This window comes from Zootermopsis nevadensis, unplaced genomic scaffold, assembly GCF_977971745.1.
Source record: "Zootermopsis nevadensis isolate Lab colony 2312 unplaced genomic scaffold, Znev_1.0 Znev_ptg000010l, whole genome shotgun sequence".
NCBI classification, from domain to species: Eukaryota; Metazoa; Arthropoda; class Insecta; order Blattodea; family Termopsidae; genus Zootermopsis; species Zootermopsis nevadensis.
Window position 1 is genome coordinate 891,826 of NW_028259142.1, and position 14,180 is coordinate 906,005.

The window sequence follows — 14,180 nt, forward strand, 5'->3', positions numbered from 1 at the left end:
GGTATTTGAATATTAAGTTGTTAATATCACCTGCACTTATTCTTAATTGAGTTACATACTTGTTTACTAGGTTGTGTATAAAGCAGAACATACCAAATATTCAAATGACTTTGAAGAGCAGAGGAAAACTACTTTCAAAATGGTAAAGGATACAAACCCTAACCTAAAAACATCAAACAGAACTATTATTTACATACTACAATCAACAATGTGTAAGAAACCATACCTGGTTATTAACAGTAATTCCAAGAAAATAATGCAGTTGAAGAGTTATGAAATATAAACACTTTCTTACCGAGAAATGTTAAATATTAAATTAAGGCTTAATAGATATATTCATTGTAATTTTCTGCATTACAGTGTATTCCTTCAAACCCAACCATGGCGCTCAGCCTCAAACTATGTTCAAATCAGAAAGGTTTTGGTTGCCAATCGAGGGGAGATTGCTTGTCGAGTGATGAGGACTGCCAAGAAATTAGGAATACAAACAGTGGCCGTCTACAGTGATGCTGACACCAGTGCAGCACATGTGGAAATGGTATCTGATTCAGACATTTTCTTCCTTCTTGTTCTTCCACACAAATATAATAGTGAGGATTTGTAATTAATGGCATCCTGACTTGGTTCCATGTAAATACACAACAGTGAAGGGAACTGGGAGAAGTTAATAATGAAAAATAGTAAACAGAAGATGATCTAAAAATTCATGCTTTGCCCAGAGCATACTTCTTTACTTTATTTTCTAATCTAACCCTAAGTATGTTCTGAACGAATTTATTATCCTAGGCCGATGAAGCATACAACATTGGACTACCACCATCTCAGGAGAGTTACCTCAGGAGAGAGAAGATTATTGACATTGCAAAATGTTCTGGTTGCCAGGCCATCCATCCTGGATATGGCTTTCTGTCAGAGAACACAGAATTTGCTGAACTCTGCCATAAATCGGATATTATATTTGTTGGTCCACCAGCCAATGCTATAAGAGACATGGGAATTAAAAGGTGAAATGTAATAGCACTAAATACTTGAGTATGTGGATATTACAATTTTCTTTGTACTTGTTGGAACCTCTGCATTATTTTGATGCTTTCCTTACATTAAACAAAACAATAATAGGTTACAGGAACACTATGTCTGGGTGACATGCATAAGCTCCTGAAAGCCATGTTTTGTTTTAATAAAATTTAATATTAAAGACTTTTATTTTTACTGACAGAATAAGATCTTCATTAGCTGAGACTGGAAGATATTTAAATACACAGCATATGAAAATTATGTTTCATGTGAATATTGTAGATCTTTATGAAATAATTTAAATATTAAGTATTTATTAGATCAACAGATGGTTCACTTAGCAGGCATAAAAATTTATAACTGTAAATTATTATAGACTTAAATTTTCATCATTCTTTCTGTGTCTTGTTCTAATGCGGAACAGGGAAGGAAACAAAATTACTGAGAAGACATTTTTATTTAGGGAATAATATACCAGGATTAATTTTATTGATATGGAAACCATCAATAGACCTCTGGGGACTAAGAAGGAGGGAAACTGAGTTTTGTAGAACACAGAACAAAATGACAAAAGAAAAACCACCATCACCACCAAACCTTTTCCTCTCCCTCACTGTAGCATAGATAAAAACAGGTAGGTTTATAATACTGTGGAAATATACTTCAGCTGTGGTCTTTCTAAACTTTCTAGTATCTAGGGCAAAGGAATGCAATTATGAAGTGGGAACACCAAGGAGAAAGATTGTGGATTGCGGTAAGAATGATAACCAGCAGAGGGACCTACAGCATAATACAGATTTCGAACCTGGTATTTTCCACATGCTCAAAATGTAAACTTTGGTAGGGGTTAAGTTTGCACAAAGAAATCTGGAAATGAAGATAGAATCATCCGAACAAGGCTTCAGGTGCCAACTTGCATTATAATATCCATGAATTTTGACTTTGTGATTATTCTGTGTTATGTATTGTGGGTTATGCAGCGCTTCAAAATCTATAATGTCAGCAGCAGGGGTGCCTGTCATTGAAGGTTACCATGGCGATGACCAGTCCATGGCTAAACTAAAACAGGAAGCTGAGAACATTGGATTCCCAGTAATGATCAAAGCTGTTCTTGGTGGTGGAGGGAAGGTATGCCTTATTTATGTTATAATATTACTTTGCCTATTCTTCTAATATTGATGGACTGGGCATGTAGTATGTGCAGGGGAACCAACAGATATATCTACATAATTTTTGTGTTGAAATTTTATGGAAAGAGGGCACCTTTAGTAAGATATCTCTGTGGTAATTTATATTATATACTTTGCTGTGCATTATTGCAAACTCTGAACCAAAGTTTACTTTGGTTCATATTTGATTCATGTTTAAAGGGTTAAAGAGATTTAGTCTTAAAAGAGAAAGTATGTTGATGTTTCAGGGCATGAGGGTTGCATTCACAGCCTCAGAGTTTGAGTCACAGCTGGAGTTGGCCAGGCATGAAGCACTCAAGTCATTTGCTGACCAAGCAGTGCTTCTAGAGAAATTTGTGGTAGAACCAAGGCATGTTGAGGTGCAGATATTTGGAGATCATCATGGTAACTGTGTTCACTTGTTTGAACGTGACTGCAGTGTGCAACGCAGACATCAGAAGATCATTGAGGAGGCTCCAGCTGTGAGTTTTTCACAAACGTGTCAGATGCAGCATAGTTAACTGTAACATGCGCTACTTAAATCTGATACTAGGGCAAAAGTTTCCTGTCACCATTATTACTATTTTATATTTAGAATTTTTTTAATATGTGACAACCCGATACAGTCAGAAATGCATATTTTTCATGACAGTATATTATAATATATTAGAGAGGTAATTGACTACTGTGTGTGAAAGTATTACCACCTAGATAAGCTTTATCCTTTTAACATGCTGATATTTCTGCAGCCTAATTTGTCAGAATCTCTGCGGGCTGAACTTGGAGAGTCAGCAGTGAAGGCAGCTTGTGCGGTGGGCTACGTAGGAGCAGGCACTGTGGAGTTCATTCTGGATCGCCACTCCCACACATTTCATTTCATGGAAATGAACACTCGCCTGCAAGTAGAACACGCCGTGACAGAGATGGTGACCAACACTGATCTTGTTGAATGGCAGTTCAGGGTCAGGCTTCTTAATTTATATTTCATAATTTATTAAGCTTATCAAAAAACTGACAAGAGATAATATATGTGTTGACAACACTGCAAGATTATGGATGGAATATCTGGTATTATTAACTACCAATATACCATTTTGACTCATGTAATTGTTTGGAGTATGTTAATTTATGAGAGAATACAATATTTTGCATCATATAATTTTTTCTTCCTTACTCTGACACAATAGTTAAAACTCTTTCTCTGCCTCCATTATATTAGGAATCTGGCATGACAGGAGTAGTACCTTGTCACAATATATTACAAGATGAACAAGAATGACCTGTGCAACCTGTAGACAACATATAACGCAGGAAAATACGTACAAACACTTTGACTTGTAGCATAATAATGACTGAGAAATTAAAGGAGATTTGAAAATACAAACTCTCGTTTTCATAGTAATGGGGAACCAAAAATAACTCAGTTTTGATGTGATGCAGATTAATGTTCAACAACATTTACGAGAACCTAACCTATCAATAAACAGCTTGTGGTTCACAGGTGGCTGCTGGAGAAAAGCTGCCCCTGACACAGGAGGAGATTTATCTCCGGGGCCATGCGTTTGAGGCTCGCATATATGCCGAAAGTCCTAGCAACAACTTTATGCCCCTTGCAGGACCTCTGCATTATTTGGCTACACCAGTACCAAGTGCAGATGTCCGTGTGGAGACAGGTACGTCAATGTTACCTTAGCAGTAATAGCTCATCAATCTTTGTTTGTTTTGTGTTTTATTATTTGTTCCATTAATTTCGATCGTGTTATCTGCAGGCGTTCGACAAGGTGATGAGGTATCGGTGTACTATGATCCCATGATTGCGAAGTTAATTGTCTGGGGCAAGGATCGAACAGATGCCCTCATAAAGATGAGGACTCAGCTTGCTGACTACAATGTGAGTGATAGCAGGTACATTATACCTAATGAGCATTCACAGAATTCAACTGAACATCTGTGTATAAACTTTCAATGGAAAACTTCACAGTTTTGATGAAAAATCTGGTGATTTTTCTGTTGTAGTTGTAACTTCGTTCCCCTAAGCTCATGTGTTCTTTCCTTCCTCTCATACCCAATATATTTGGGACAAACTGCAAGACTGGCCAACTACACGTGCTTATATTATGATTTTACAGCAGTTTAATAACATTTTTTTATGTAAAGATTGTGGGTGTGGACACAAATGTGGACTTCTTATTGGATCTCTGCAAGCACAGTGAGTTCATCTCTGGTAATGTCCACACAAACTTCATAGAGCATCATCGCTCAGAACTGCTGGGACACAAGTCTCCACCTGATCACATTGTCATCCAGGTAACAATTTCTAAGCATTCCTTGCATTTTACATATGTTTTATCACACAAAATAAAATCTGAAGGTTTCTGTCTTCTGGGTTGTTGCGCTGTGTAGTATGGTAGGTGTTTACCAATGTTTCAGAGGTACTCGCTGCCTCCGTCATCAGGGCGATGAATTGTGTGATCTGACATACTGTTGTGGTTTCAGCCCAGTAAGCAGTTCCCAAATGTATTCACATTGAAATTCAAGCTCCAACCTGTACAGCAGTTTCTCAGAGACTGTCTCTTTCCAGGCAGTCCTGGTGGTCGTGCTGAATGAGCAACTTGAGGCTCAGAAAGCTGCTTCAGCGTCCCAAGATCCTTTCAGTCCATTTTTTTCAGAAATTGGCATGCGACTCAATCACCTGTTGGTTCGTGATTTCAGTTTCAGATGTGGAAAAGAAGGTATGCAATCAAATGATGCAAAACATCTTCCCTAAGGATTATATAGTAAAGCATTTAAATAAGCAGACATCAATTGTTCTTCCCAGAACGTATTTTCATAATGTTTAGAGCATGCACCAAACAGTTAGAAATGATTCACACTGAAACTTCTGCAGAAGTGTTATAACATCCATTATAGGTACATTACGACTGCCTTTAATATTTTGTGTCGCTGTCACATTTAACCACATCTGATATAAAATATGTGACAGTTGTTACAGCACAGGTGACCTATAAGAAACGAGAAGGCTTCTTAGTGAGGGTCAGTGGCGCAGAGGAGCAACTCGACGTGTCAGGGACTCTGTCAATGTCTAATAACAGACTGGAACTCATCTGTCATATGGATAAGAAGGTCGTCAAATCCCACGTGGTCATCACCCCCACTGATGTCCATCTGTTCACAAGGGTAATAGTGCAAAGCCAGTCCCTTGTCTGTAGATGGGATATGATTTCCTTGTAGACTGATAGCATGAAGTCTGTTTAGTTTTCCTGATATCACCATTCATCCTTTCAGTATGCAATCACACATGTTCTCACACTCCATAAAAAATGTCTCAGTCATGAAATGACATTAAAAAGAATTGTACATCTAAAACAGCTCTTATTTGACTCAAAAACTTTGGTTCAAAATAGTTTTTGATTACCTGTAAAGGTAAATTTGCTGCTCAGTCACATAACACACTTCACTAAAGCGAGATACAGCACCCAAATGAATTTTATTTTTTGAAACGCATGCTTCCAATGTGGGCAACTACACAAGTTTGGTTTTTATTTTTGAATCTTATTGTTCTTGGTACCTTCTCGAAGGTATCACCACCTTGTCGAAGGCAATCTGCCGGGTGAGGAGGCTTGCGTGCTCAAATGACCCTTAGGGCTATGCCGGCCTGAGCTTCGGCTCATGGTAGGGTCACCCAAGCCGGACAGGTCTAAGGAGATGCGCTAGACTAAGAGTGATACCCTGGTCCTCCAAGTTGGGGGTTGGGTGTAGGGCTAACAACCTTTCACCTTTAAAAAAATATGTGTTACGAAAAAATCAACCAAGCCTTGGATCAGGACGGACTCTTTGGCACGACCACGGCAATTGAAAAAGGACATGAGATTTGGTACTTGGAACATTAGGAGCCTCTATAGGGCTGGGGCACTGAAATCAGTGTGTAGGGAATTAGGGAATTATAAGTTAGACTTAGTGGCAGTGCAGGAAGTGCGATGGGAGGGGGAGGGCATGATCCCAGTGGACAATTTTACATTTTTCTATGGAAAGGGGAATGACAATCATCAGCTAGGGACGGGTTTTTTTGTTCATAGCAGAATTAGGGCAGCAGTTAAGAGAGTAGAATTTGTTAGTGACAGGTTGTCTTACGTAATTTTGGAAGGACGTTGGTGCGACATCATTGTCCTTAATGTTCATGCCCCAACTGAAGACAAAAGCGATGATATCAAGGATAGCTTTTATGAAGAATTGGAATCAGTATTTGATACATTTGGCAAGTATCACATGAAAATTCTGCTAGGAGATTTCAATGCAAAAATTGGGAGGGAGGATATCTTCAAACCCACAATAGGCAGCGAGAGTCTCCATGCACTTAGTAATGATAACGGTCTTAGAGCAGTAACCTTCGCTGCGTCAAAAGATTTAATTGTAAAAAGTACAAAATTTCCACACCGTGATGTTCATAAATACACTTGGACTTCTCCAGATGGCAGAACACACAATCAAATAGATCATGTTTTAGTAGATAAGAGAAGGCAGACAAATGTAATTGATGTGAGATCATTCAGAGGAGCAGATTGCGACACTGATCATTATCTGGTGGTAGCAAAAGTGAGGGAGCGGCTTTCAGTAAGTAGACGAACTAAACAAAATTTTGACACAGAAAGATTTGATTTGAAAAAATTAAGTGAGGGAGAGGCAAAGGAACAATATCAAGTTGAAATTTCGAATAGGTTTCAAATTTTAGAGGCAAATGAGGATAATGAAAGTGTGGACATCAACAGGGAGTGGGAAAATGTCAGAAACTGCATCAAAATTTCAGCAAAAGAGAAACTAGGATACTACAGGAGAAAGCAAAATAAACCGTGGTTTGATGAAGAATGTTCAAAATTAATAGATCGAAGGAAGCAAACAAAATTTCAATGGTTGCAGAACCCAAACAAAACAAATGCGGATAATCTATGTAACGTGAGACGTGAGGCTAGTAGAACCTTTAGGACTAAGAAAAGGGAATACCTGAAGGGCAAAATTGCTGAACTTGAGACAAATAATAAGGAAAAAAACATCAGAGACCTGTACAGAGGCATTAATAACTTTAAGAAAGGATATCAACCCCAGACCAATTTGGTAAAGGATGATAGTGGCAATTTGCTTGCAGATCCAATAAAAATTGTGAATAGGTGGAAAAATTTCTTTAGCGAGCTCTTAAATGTTCATGATACTGGTGATATTAGACAGATTAAAATGCATACAGCTGAACTGTTGGTGCCAGAACCTAGCTTAGATGAAGTGGAACTAGCCATTGGGAAGTTGAAAAGTTATAAATCTCCAGGAATTGACCAGATTCCGGCCAAATTAATTAAAGCAGGTGGCAAAGGGTTGCATATGAGGATCCATAAGCTTATTCAGTTAATTTGGGATAAGGAAGAGATGCCACAACAGTGGAAGGAATCCATAATTATTCCTATTCATAAGAAGGGGGACAAGACTGAGTGTGGTAATTACCGAGGAATATCGCTGCTATCAACCTCATACAAAATTCTATCCAACATTCTTTTGGCAAGGTTAACCCCATATGCGAATGAAATTATTGGGGATCATCAGTGTGGGTTCAGACGAAACAGATCAACGATTGATCAGATCTTTTGCATTCGTCAGATACTAGAGAAAAAATGGGAGTTCGGTGGGACCGTACATCAGTTATTTATAGATTTCAAAAAAGCCTATGACTCTGTGAAGAGAGAAGTGCTATATAATATTCTTATTGAATTTGGTATACCAAAGAAGCTAGTGGGTCTAATAAAAATGTGCTTAAATGAAACCTGTAGCAAAATTCGAGTAGGTAAATATGTATCTGAGACATTCCTCATCAAGAACGGTCTAAAACAAGGAGATGCTTTGTCTCCCTTGCTCTTTAACTTTGCGCTAGAATACGCCATCAGGAAGGTCCAAGGTAGGCAGGAGGGTTTGCAATTGAATGGGACACATCAGCTATTGGCATATGCTGATGATGTTAATTTATTGGGGGACGATATAAATACAATAAAGAGGAACGCAGAAGTTTTACTAGAGGCTGGTAGACAAGTGGGGCTGGAAGTAAATTCAGAAAAAACTAAGTACATGTTAGTATCTCGTCATCAGAAGACAGGCGGGCAAAATTATCTTAGGGTGGCTAATAAATCCTTTGAAAGGGTTACAAAGTTCAAATATTTGGGAACAACAATAACAAATCAAAATGATACTTGTGAGGAAGTTAGGAGGAGACTAAATTCCGGAAATGCTTGCTACTTCTCAGTCCAAAATATTTTGTCTTCCCGTCTGATTTCTAAGAACCTGAAAATTAAAGTATACAAAACAATAATCTTGCCTGTTGTTTTGTATGGGTGCGAAACATGGTCTCTCACTCAGAGGGAGGAACACAGATTGCAGGTGTTTGAGAATCGGGTGTTGAGGAGGATATTTGGGCCTAAGAGGGAAGACGATGGGGCGTGGAGAAAACTGCACAATGACGAGCTTAAAAATCTGTACTGCTCCCCCAGTATTGTGAGGGTGATTAAGTCGAGAAGAGTGAGATGGGCGGGACATGTAGCGCGCATGGATGGGACAAGAGGTGTGCACCGGGTACTGGTTGGGAAACCTGAAGGGAAGAGACCGCTGGGGAGACCTAGACGTAGATGGGAGGATAATCTCAGGCGGGATCTATGGGAGATAGGAGTTGAAGGAAACTGGATTTTGTTGGCCCAGGACAGGGTCCGGTGGAGGGCTTTGGTTAATTCGGTGATGAACCTTCGGGTTCGGTAAGCCATCTAGTTAGTTAGTTTATTGTTCTTGGTACACCCAGGTGTCACCACCATATTTTTCAGGCAGCCATCCCACAGACAACAAGTTCCTAAATTTGTACAAATAAAATTATTTCATCATGATGAACAGAGAAATTGGTATTTTGACAACTGTCAAAGCAGAATCACATCTGTGACAAATATTCTTCAAATATATTTACAGTCAGCAGTGGACAAAATCCTTTTTTAATATAAAAAATAGAAAGAAAAAAAAGTTTTTATATCTCTTACTGGAGTGTACTCAAATTCTGGAATTGTAACAAATTACACATTTTCATGTAAACATCTGCAACAGCAGAAATGATATAGTCTGATATGAATAAAATAGTGGTGTTTGTTCACACAGAGTATTTACCACTTTTATAACTGGTCATTGAAACCCTGAATTTTCTATTCCTGATTTGTTTATGCTGTAGGATGGTAGCTACCAGTTTTCTTTGCCTGTACCCAAGTTCAAATCTGCAGAGATAGATGATGCTGGTGCTACTGGGGGAGATGTAGCAGTCGCACCAATGCCAGGAGTGGTGGAGAAAGTATATGTTAAACTTGGCGATGTCGTCAAGGCTGGAGACTCTCTGTTCATTATAACTGCTATGAAGATGGAGGTATGTCTACTTCTTCATGTTTTTCAAATTAAGTCTTAAGTCTTACTGGTGTAATGTCAATCCTGAAGGAGGAACTCACTGATTTTGCGAAGGAACTTTTATCACGAACACATAAAAAAATTAATATGACAGATATGCTAGTAGCCTCTGTTGTTAATTCATCATCATCTACACAAAATCAGGTATCATTAAAATCATTACTGTGAAGCTTCCTGTGTTCATTGTGTACCTTGTCTTACCTCTGTCATGTTCAGACTTTGTGACAGTGGAAAATGAAAGGTCCGCTGTAGCTCGGAGTCCACATCAAGCCATGCGCTCTTTCTCTACCTCCATTTTCGTTATGCCACTGGGAATGAACAGGATCTTGCTGGATGGATGCTTCCACCTTAGAGCTTGCCAAATAAGCAGGCCATAACTGAAAGCAATAAGAGAAATTATCATCTTGCAGGAAAATATTATATGATTACTTTGATAGTGCTCATAATTCATATTACTATGAAATCACTAGAAAGGGATTCACTGTAAATGTCAGAATGATTGGTTTAACGCTGAATTAGCTGTTACGGTTACATGCAGTTTTTTACTCATTTAAGAACCCATTAAAAACACAAACTTGTTAAAAGTAACCTTACTTAAACTAACACTGGAATTTCCTCTGTGTCAGATACGATGGCTGTATGTCATGACTCAGTGTTTCTCTACTAAAGATTTAATGATTGTACAACAGTGACTCCATGTTTTTGTAAGTAAGTATAGACACATCCTGCACCGTGGTTGTAATGATTGCCAAAACCAGTCATTTTGAGTAGCAGAGGCTATAAGAAACATTATCTACTCCTCACACCTCAACAGAAATGTGTAAGTAGAGCCGGGCTTGATACTTGGCCAGTACGTACAGACTTGTGACAGAAGCCACCCTGAGAGGAATTCTCTTGAAATTTTCCACTTTCTTCTACCATGCACCCCTCTAATATCACCATCAGAGCTAACCCACGACTGCTGTATGTTGCAGTATGTAATCCATGCACCGCGTGATGGCCAGATAGAGAAGATAAACTGCAGTGTTGGAGAGAATGTATCAAAGAATGCTGTTATGGTTAAGCTTAGAGAAGAAGGCAAGGATCGTGGGGAGGTTCCGAATGCTGTGTGACGCGGGAAAGTTGCTCAAACTTCCGAAAGAGAACCACAAGATTTTCGTGGAAACAGCTGACACTAATCCTTGCCTGGCATTATGAGCAGGATATTTTCTGTCGTATAACTCTTTCAATATATGCCATATGTTATATCTGTTTATAATCTGAGCATACAAAACATAACTGCCTTGATTGTGGTTGGCACAAATTCAGTTCTCTACAGTCCCATAGCATTTCTCGAGCTATTTGGCTGCTAATCGGCATTTTGTATTCTGGTTTTCTACTTTTTTGCATTAAACCTCAGCCGCCCAAGCTGTTTCTCTTGTCGGAAGACTTAATAAAGTTCATATCATCTCTCAATACCTAATAAATCAAGAGTAAACTGTCTTCAAATTTTTATTTCTTTATCCCCCCTGTAAAGAAAGGACATTTAAATAGTTTCTAAATGTGAATGAATGGCAAAAATATTGCAAGCATTAATATCTGAAAAATAAGTTGGGCATTGTGAAACAATTTTTTGTGTCCAGAAATTTCCATGCTCTGCTTCTCAATAGCCATTACTGTCACATAAATTAACTGAAATATATAAACTGGACAGTCGGTAGCTGTGTCGACAATGTCCTGCTGGTAATTAACAAATTTTTATGTTAAATACCTGTTTGACTTGTTTTGTATGGTGAAATCAGCATTTGATATACATTTACAGTACACAAATGTAAGTCTGAAGTTTTTTCACAGTTTGCATTTATATCCATGGTTCAAACCAAATTTCCTCAGTGATGGATTTCCTCACTTAATGTGTTCCAAATAGTGGGTGGGTAGAGTATGTTTGACAGTGGCCTTGTATTCTGTCTTAATCTTATTATAAGATCTGTAAAACATGATGAAAAGACAACAGAATTCAAATTATTTATGAAACAGGCATTACAAAAACAATTAAAATATTTTCTGCATAGTCTTGTCAAAGTTTCTAGTTAAAATTGAATTGGTTTTATTAATTTTCCTCCATTACTTTTATATCAGGTTACTTGGGATTATTTCTATAGTTAAAATTAAGCTTTAAAGCACTTATTTTTATATATATTTTTATATTATTGCCTTTATAAAAACATATCTTTTACCTTACTATTTTATAAGGATTTGTACGTGTATGAACTGGAGATTTTTAATAGACCAAAATAAAGAATTTTTCTTTAAACATCCATGTATGACAATCAGTTTCTTACATTACATATAGTTTCTATAAATGAATTAACAAACAGTACAACAACAACAGTTGTTCAGCTTACATCACAACCATTACAAGCATGATATGTAGTCACATTGAAGGTACTTGGACTTCTGTCTTCTATTTAGCATGTTTTTATAAACCATTTACACATCAAACCATAACCACAGATCTTGTGCAATTATTGTATCTGTTAGTTTGTGCAGTTTGTATTCTTTAATATTCTTGAATAATGCAACTTGTAAATGGCACTTCGTTACATTATGAATGACAGTGTGATAACCTGGGTATCGAAATGTTATTAGCAGACTCTGACCTCTGATAATGTAGTGTGACGGCACTGGCCGTGTGTTCGTATATTTATAGGGCAGTGGATCTGAAACTTTGTCACTTGAACGTGATGAACACCTGCAAAAGTTGGCTTTCTAACAGAAACAGAACATTGATAACCATAATTGGCCTAAAATAATATTGGCACACGATAAATTCCCCATTTCACTTCCTGAAACAATTCACATACCTCAGAAGATTTTGCAGTCTACAAGTTAGGAACCACGGCTTTAATGGGAAGGTGACCATAAGGAATAACTGTCTTACTGTTATGTCCTGAGTACATAATTGTAAAAAAAGAATACGATAGATTCCTATAACTGGGCAACCAACTTCAAATGGAAAATTTCAACACAGACAACAAGCTGCAAGCCTCAGCAGTGCATCGAAATTACTCTGGGATTTAAATTCTTCAAAGGCCACTGCTACGTCTTCCTTCCGAGATCCTCTTCGTAAGCCATCTGTGCTCTTCATTTTCTATCAGGGACACAGATACGAAAGCAAGAGGGTGACTTCATCTGCACTGTAGACTTTCTCATTGAGGATTGTCTTTTATTTTATGGTTAATTCTGTGACGTCAACAGCTAATGACTACAATATTTAATGACAGGATGAGTAATGAATAATGAATTAGAAAGATGTGGAAGGAAACATGGTCCAAAGTACTGCTATCCTGTTATTTGCATGGGGTAACTGTGGAAAATCATGAAAAACCTGTCAGGATAGCCAGAGTCCCAGCTGAGATTTGAACCCAGGCTGCCCAGCCACAATGGAGGAGTTACTTGTTAAGTAGCAGTTTATCAACCACATCACACATTCACATCTAAATTATCATAAGTCTGCACTTTAACCCAACAGAAATTTGTCAAAATTTAGGTTTCAAAGCAAAACTTCTAGAGAGAAAACACTCTATTTTGGAATTACTGAGTATAGGAACAGTCACTCTCCTTTTATATCACTGCAGCACATCTTTCAAAATTGTGAAATTCATTATTTCTTACCATGCACTTTGTACAGTGAAGAAAATGTGACTTACACAATACAAATGGCAAGGTTTTGCAATGGAGATTACGAACTGATCTTTTACCGTCTCTTTGAGAGTTCTATATTTAATTAAATGTACTTAAAAATTAGTTTTGGTATTGAAGTAAAATGGCAGCCCTAACTGGCCAATATTATTCAAAACTTTCTCTTTGATTCAGGAAGTCCCAATATTAGATTTGATAAAAACCTGTCAAATATTTTTAATTGACAAAATTTGAAGTTTTGCATAAAGTGGTATGCCAAGATATCGAGGATGGGCCGAAGGGAAAGTAAGCCTGAATTACTCAGTTTTAATAATGGATGCCAGTATTAATATTTTGAGAATCTGTTCAGTTTCCTCACGCGCACACTGGAAAACTGGCGCATTTTTCTAACTTTAGAGTAGAAATGAACTGACAGGGAATAAGTGTACAGTTCAAAATTAATGCTGTCACGTGTCCTCATTATGAGGGTCATTACTACTTCCTCTTTGCCACTCACCTGCTTTATATTTATTTCTCTGTAGCAAACAAAATATATACTAGTCTTGTCTAGTACTGACTCTGAAATAAGAGAACTGAGATTATGCGTCTCTATACAGATGAAAGTGACGCAATGCATACACAATTAATGGGCTATTGTTTATAGTTCCGTTTTGTAAGGTCAGAACAGAACATCACAGCTGGGATTAGTGAAAGGTCAGAGAGTTGCACTGAAGTAACATCTGTGGCATAAATCATGCGACTGGGGCTGGGCCTGTCCAGTGTACATGAGCATCTTGCCACCTGCAATCAGACATGACATGTCATAGAATATATTTCATGACATTACTCTTACGACATGTCAAATGCACT

The 14,180-nt window shown here is 37.7% G+C and overlaps 2 protein-coding genes across 5 annotated transcripts in view; one reads left to right on the forward strand and one right to left on the reverse strand.

Moving 5' to 3' along the window:
* Window positions 1–11,949, forward strand: Mccc1 (Methylcrotonoyl-CoA carboxylase 1). 2 transcript variants are annotated; one of them, XM_022058720.2, is made up of 13 exons: window positions 1–142; window positions 361–538; window positions 787–1,004; window positions 1,998–2,145; window positions 2,435–2,668; window positions 2,936–3,148; window positions 3,688–3,859; window positions 3,956–4,077; window positions 4,344–4,493; window positions 4,768–4,918; window positions 5,170–5,363; window positions 9,424–9,612; window positions 10,625–11,949. In XM_022058720.2, exons 1-13 carry the CDS (start codon window positions 105–107, stop codon window positions 10,760–10,762), a joined length of 2,145 nt encoding a protein of 714 aa, XP_021914412.2. In that variant the 5' UTR covers window positions 1–104; the 3' UTR covers window positions 10,763–11,949. The 2 variants fall into 2 exon arrangements, with proteins under 2 accessions (XP_021914412.2, XP_021914413.2); XM_022058721.2 differs by having other exon boundaries at window positions 5,179–5,363.
* The window catches only part of LOC110827243 (inactive ubiquitin carboxyl-terminal hydrolase MINDY-4B), a 27,510-nt gene continuing 14,176 nt past the window's right edge, over window positions 847–14,180 (reverse strand). For 2 of the 3 annotated variants that reach the window (XM_022058722.2, XM_087346122.1), the window contains one exon: window positions 11,897–14,111. In XM_022058722.2, coding sequence (XP_021914414.1) covers window positions 14,063–14,111 — 49 coding nt within the window. In that variant the 3' untranslated portion in view covers window positions 11,897–14,062. Of the gene's footprint in view, window positions 3,083–9,851; window positions 10,028–11,896; window positions 14,112–14,180 lie in introns of those variants that run through there. The other variant, XR_002542257.2, reaches the window with a different exon arrangement.